General features: G+C 27.5%; 1 protein-coding gene and 1 long non-coding RNA gene across 4 annotated transcripts; one reads left to right on the plus strand and one right to left on the minus strand.

Moving 5' to 3' along the window:
- Positions 1 to 592: 592 nt before the first annotated feature.
- On the plus strand, positions 593 to 2,966 carry LOC115245388. The gene is made up of 6 exons (XR_003885522.1): positions 593 to 1,282; positions 1,417 to 1,482; positions 1,614 to 1,694; positions 1,790 to 2,050; positions 2,231 to 2,375; positions 2,563 to 2,966. It is a non-coding gene; the product is annotated as an uncharacterized LOC115245388 (long non-coding RNA).
- A 1-nt stretch (position 2,967) lies between these two features.
- On the minus strand, positions 2,968 to 5,996 carry LOC115245387 (putative nuclease HARBI1). Of its 3 annotated transcripts, none has more exons than XM_029823671.1 (4): positions 4,634 to 5,996; positions 4,342 to 4,484; positions 3,998 to 4,233; positions 2,968 to 3,736 (listed from the first exon to the last, which is right to left on the minus strand). In XM_029823671.1, the coding sequence occupies exons 1-4, from the start codon at positions 4,831 to 4,833 to the stop codon at positions 3,200 to 3,202; spliced, it is 1,116 nt and encodes a 371-aa protein (XP_029679531.1). In that variant the 5' UTR covers positions 4,834 to 5,996; the 3' UTR covers positions 2,968 to 3,199. The 3 variants fall into 3 exon arrangements, with proteins under 3 accessions (XP_029679531.1, XP_029679533.1, XP_029679532.1); XM_029823673.1 differs by having other exon boundaries at positions 3,998 to 4,250; positions 4,634 to 5,978; XM_029823672.1 differs by having other exon boundaries at positions 3,998 to 4,265; positions 4,634 to 5,975.
- Between the last annotated feature and the right edge of the window lie 585 nt (positions 5,997 to 6,581).

The following is a 6,581-nucleotide window of genomic DNA, read 5'->3' on the forward strand; positions in this document are numbered from 1 at the left end:
TTATAGCATATAATACCCTTAATAAACTCTATAATAGTGTAATTTGTGATATACAATATTCAAAATTGTTGAACTTATTTTGAAAATCAGATTTCTGTTAATAAAAATAAAATGTGTTTTAATTTCATAGAAACCCGTGAATCTGTGAATCTGTCTATAACATTTCTATAAATACAAGATTGATTTTATGACAAATACTATTTCAAATTACAAATCTTTATAAACTGAATTGCTTCTAAATACTTGGCTAGTTAACTATTGATTTCATTTAGTTTTGATTTTTGATTTTTTAAAGGTTTTTATTTTTTAAAGTTATTTTTTGGAGGAAAATCTTTTTTTAATTTTTTATTTTGTATGAAAATTATTTTTCAAGGAAAAACTTTTTTAAAAGTTATTTTGTAGGGATAGATATTAAACTTTTTTTGCGTACATGTTGGGGTTTTTTTATATACTTGCGTATTTTTTTTTTTTTTACCTTATTTTGATAACAGAAATAGAAAATTTTAATAAACACGTCAAATAATAAATGTATATAATATAAAAATATGGAATAAAAATCTGTTATACAAACTATGTTATAATTTTATAAAATGTCTAAAAGAATTGTATAATAAAAAGATGATTACACTTACAATTTTATGTTTGTGCGTTACGAAGTAACGTCGTCTAAGTTTAACGTCGTCAAACACTCAGCGTTAGCGTTACTTTATGTAACGCAAAGAAACACGTTATAAATTGCGTTAAATAAGCTTACAAAATATGATTTTTTAGTAATATACAATTTAACTCATATTTAACGTTTGCTTAACGCAACGTTCGTTATGTCTTATATTAAAATATACTTACGGAATACGAAATCGTAAAACGTATGTTATGAGCTCTATAACGCATGCGTTATAACTATGGATGCAGTCGAATAGACGCTAAAAGTTCTTCGAAGCGTTTCGAGTACGGTCGATTTAACATTTGGAAACGTTTCAGCAGTATTAATGACGTCATTGAAACGTCATAGATATCCCCTTCCATTTCGCTTCCAATGCTACAGCCGGAGAGGTAGTACGGCTAAAGCGTTTATTTGAATCCTTGCAAAACGCGGGAAATGGGGAATTGCGTGCTAACAACAAGTAAATTGTACAAGGTATTGGGTGTATATATGTAATATGTGATATATATATTTATAAATTGATGTGCAAAATGCCAAATCTTTCGTTATTCGATCCAATCAGCCAAAATACTTACATTCTACAAGTGTCAGAAGAGGAACTCTCAAAAACTAATAAAGGTATTAAGAATAATCTATATTTATAACCTATACTTATAACTTTTATACCTGTATAATCTATATTTATGTTTTGTTGTGTAATTTTAAGAAAGGAATAAAATTCTAATATTTAGATCTCTTTTTTTTTTAAACAGATATGTTGTTTGCAACGCATCTATTGCAAAAAAAATTGAATCAAACTCAGACAATTAATGAATCAGGTAATGACAAATCTTTTATTAGTTATTTTTATAGTTATTAATCTTATGTTAAGTATTATTATTAAAAATTATAATTATAATCATAATGTACATAGTCAATGTTATAGAAATATATATATATATATTTGTAGAAGCTTCAACGTCTTCTTATGATGATAATATACAGCATGACAATGAGAAAGTGCGGGAACTTTCTGACTTTGATGAAAAAGGTATGATATATTAGTTTGCTATATTTCAGAATGAAAATAAACTTATTTTGATATATAAATAGAACAAATCTAAAAACGAATATATTATTTTACAGATGGCTTTCGTTGGCCTCATGAAGCAATTCTTTTACTTCTTTCTATATACCAAAAGCATGAAGATAAAATGACATCTGGTAAATAAGATGCCAGTAAAAAAGTTTTGGGATTTGATTTCTAGTCTATTAATCGAAAAAGGCCACAATATTACTGGTACACAATGCAAAAGTAAAATGGCTGGCTTAAAAAATACATATAAAAATGTCAAGGATCATAATGCAAAGAGCGGTAATAATACTCGAACATGGCGATATTTTAATGTAAGTAGAATGAATATATTTTATATGAAATATTTTTATATTTTTTATTGAGACGGTTACGGTGTATGCTATAATTGTTACTTTTTTATGTAATAAATATTTTTTTATTTTATATGTGCTTTCAACTTTATTTGGAGCAATAATGCCTATTTACATTTAAACATATTTCCAATATTACAGGTTATGGATGAAATATTCAACAAAAAATCATGGATGGCTCCAATTTCTACATTAGATTCTGGTAATCCAATTCCGATATCTTCTGTAGAGGATAATAATAATGAAAACATTCCGCCTTCAATGAGAGCTAAACTGCCTATCAAACGTAAATATTATATATATATGTGTGTGTGTGTGTGTATGTATGTATGGTGCGTAATATGGATATATCAAGATTTTTAACATTATTGAAATTATAAGGGATAGTATACATATTTACATAGTTTACATACTTACATATATTTATATATTTATTTTATCATTGTTTATGACAATATATATTGCAATTATAGGGAAAATAAAGCATACTATGTTGTAACAAATGCTTAAGGAAAACATAATAGCACGAAAAAAGATGCATGAAGAAGCAATGGCACGACAAGATAAATTACTTGATATGTTGGGCAAATTACTTGAGAAATAACGTATGGCATGAGTTGTTTATTCTGAAGAAGACTGATTACATTTAACATAATTATTTTTCTATATTACAATTGTTAAAGTAATAATTGATTCTAAGAAAACTGTTTTATAATTATTTAAGAGGAAATTTTTGTGTGTGTTGTAGTTTATTTGTTTTATGTTACAGTTTTTTTCGTACTATTAGCAAAGAAAATATTTTAATTTTTGTTATTACAAACAAAGAGGTTTTTTATAATATCAATATGTGATAATATATATAAGTTGAAGACAATATGTTGCTAAGTTTCTATTTTATTTTCATAACAAAAAATAATTCTTTAAAAATAGATATTATATTTAATAATTACATTTTCTAAGGATATATATTATTATATTAAACATACGTATTAAGAAAAACTTGTATTCTTAACCTAATTAATAATAAATATTAATATTAGCATATATTAATATATTGCATTTGTTTTTATACGTGAACATATTACATATACCATATTCAAATCACATATATTAGCTATTTCTTATAGCTAAATTTGCACATATATTATTTCTTTTAGCTATTGCAACATTTCTGTCATTGTACTCAATAACTCTGTCTCTTTGTAATCCTGCTTCTTCATTTTCTATGACAATGTCTTGCATATGCAATTCGTCTTTTTGCAACAAGCAAATGTTGTGCAGGATACAACATGTTAATATATGATAAGGTACAAAATCCACATGATTCACTGCCAGAACATGTAAGAGACTTCTCCAACGTCGTTTTAAAAAACCAAATGCTCTTTCGATTACCATTCTAGTAGAAGAATGACAAAAATTATAGTTCTTCTGATTTTGTGTAAGATGGCCATTATCTGGATAAGGCACTAATAAATGTTTATGTAACGCGTAAGCAGCATCTCCAATTAAATGTGTATTATTTGGAAATTTAATTGGATTATTGATATATTCTTGTAGAGTCGATAAACGAAAAACACGAGAATCATAAACAGAACCCACATTTCCGACATAGACATGTGTAAAATATCTCGTGTGATCACAAACAGCCTGTAAAAAAATGCGAAATCTTTGTTTATATTAATTATTGACAAATTTAATATTATTAATCTTCATAAAGTATTTAACTAATTAATAATAAATTATCAAATTAATAAGCAATAGAAAGTTTAATTTATTAAGTTTAAATTATCAAGTGATCAATCACATATAAATATCAATCCAATATATTTCATCTGAAAATACTTTAACTAAAATTGAAAGATTATTGATGTCTTTTGTAATTATTAGATAAAAACATTAAAATATAACCTGCAAATGAATTGAATGATGCCCCTTTCGATTGACATAAGCTTCTGGATTTATTGTAGGTGCAGGTATATTTATATGTGTTCCATCTATAGCCCCAATAGCATCAGGAAAACCATTTACGTCAGAAAAACCAAATATAATATTATGTATTTTATTTTCTGTAGGCCACACTATAAATCTTGGTGAAAGCTTGCATAATGCTTTAGCCACATGGCGCACACTATTTATTGCTGTGCCTTTACCAACATTAAACCTATGAATTATTGATCTTAAAAAGAAAATATTGTTCCATATAATTGTATTAAGATACAAAAGTTGATATAATAAGTAATTAATATGCTTGCCTGTATCTGAATCTGAAGTTGCAAAACGCCATAGACTTAATAAGAGTTGTTTTTCTGCAGGCACCATTTTATGTCCCTCAGTCATCCGACAAAGTTGCCCTCCAATCTCATTCAAAATAAACTCAAATGTAGAAGGTAGCATTCTGGTTATCAAATAATTGCAAGTTATATGTTATAAATGAGTATAAATTTCTGATTCTTAATACAATTTGTATACAAATTAAGTTACAATATAAAACAAGATATTAGTTATAATAAAACTGTTATTATAATAATGATAATTATTACATACCGAAAATGTGATTTAAAAGATTCGCTACTGAGTGATGGTACTTCAACGTAATTTTCAATATTATAAACATTACGAATACGATTTTTATTATTTTCATTTTCATAGGTTATTATGATGTTTATTATATCTTTATCATACATATCATTAGTACTTTCTAAATAATTTTTCGCAATACATATTGCAATAATATTATTATTCATATTTAACCAATTCCACTCTAAAATTCCAGTAAAATGTTTTTCGTTGTTATTCCACCAATTTCACATTCTGCCTACGGTTCAAAATACTAATTTCAACGTTTAGAAACACTTTAGACCGGTCGATTTGATCGCGTTGACAACGTTGGTAGCGGTAATTGACCGTTCCATGGAAGCGTTGCAAACGAAAACGTTCAAAGCATTCGAGAGCGGCAAATCGACCGCACCCTATAACGCAGCGTTAAAAAGTTACAGAATAAGGGTGCTGGATTGAATAAACCATTTCCTTCTTTTGCAGTTTCATCCCTACAATTTCGCATCGTGTCCACTGTTGCTCGGTTCTTGGCAGTATCATATGTTGCGCGCATTCGTTGTCTTTAGCATGCTTGAATTCATCCTCCTTATGTACAGATTCTTTGCCAGTTCCGTCTTTCTTCTCTCGTACGACATCGTATTCCTTTTTTATCTTCTTCGAGTTCGCAACATCCCCATTGACATCAACAATCTGTTTCATCGTTTTTGCCAACTTTTTCTTCTCTTATCTTATTTTCTCGTAATTCTTTCCGCGTCTTTCCTCCACTTTTCTATCTCTGAATTCCTTAAATTTAAACTCTTCCTTCGTCTAGTATTTTATGTCATCCTTGAGATCAAGCCTTCCCTTCTCTCTCACACTTCCCGATCGTCACGTCTTCCATAAATTCCTTATCGTATCGTCAATGCTTTGTTTTTATCACATCTCTTTGTTTTTATCGTCAATTCGCTCTCTATATATTTAATGATGGGTTTAATCTACTTATCTCGAGATAATTTCTCTCTTATTTCTTCATCTCTTTTGTGAATATTCTTCAATTCCTTAATAAAACGCACAGCAAAATAATTGAAAAAAATGCGTGTTTCTTGCTATCATGTTGAAAATTATTACAGTCATTCGACGCTATGCATCTCGGAAACGCATTTGCTTTATGTTTCAAAATTTCTTAAAGCATCAATTTTCAAAAATAAAACTGTGGATGTAATGCGCTTTTAGGCGATTATGAATGATGCTAAGAACATAATAAAGATACACCGCAGAAAAAGTAAGTCGGAAAGAGAAAGACCGAATTAATCACAGCGCGAACAAATCTCACCGTGAAATTAATTTCTTACAGCAGAAAAAAACATAGAAAAAATTTTTATGTATATATATATATACATATATAATATGAAATATAATTTTAATAAATTACTTATTAACTTTTTAATAATAATTAAACTTTTAACAACAATTTTTATGTTACCTTCAACCGTGTGACCATAAAATCATGAAAAACTTAACGTCGCTAATAATTAAAGCTCATTAAAATATGAAATAATTCTTTACAGCTGATTCTTTTAATACAGTCGTATTCTATCTCTGTAAAGACACAATTTTTTTTCTGATTTTAGGTCACAATCGTTCTATTGAAACTGAATTACGTTCATTGTATAGCTTTATTTTTATTGAAACCGCGATCATAATATTTTTAATATATAAAAAGACGAGTGCATATAATGAATAATTATATTATGTTTAAAAAGAAAATTAATTGATATTTATTTTTTAACTTTGCACACTCTAATTTATAATATAAGAAATTAATATAAAGAAATTTTCTCTTTCTTTACGACAGGGAAATCGAATCAAGCAGAAAGAAATCTGTCTCTGCTATATTGTTCCTCTCTGTCTTATTCTCTGTGTTTCTTCTATTCACTAATTCTTTGTGAGGATCTTT

The sequence above is a fragment of the Formica exsecta genome, unplaced genomic scaffold (genome assembly GCF_003651465.1).
Source record: "Formica exsecta isolate Colony F162 unplaced genomic scaffold, ASM365146v1 scaffold969, whole genome shotgun sequence".
NCBI lineage: Eukaryota > Metazoa > Arthropoda > Insecta > Hymenoptera > Formicidae > Formica > Formica exsecta.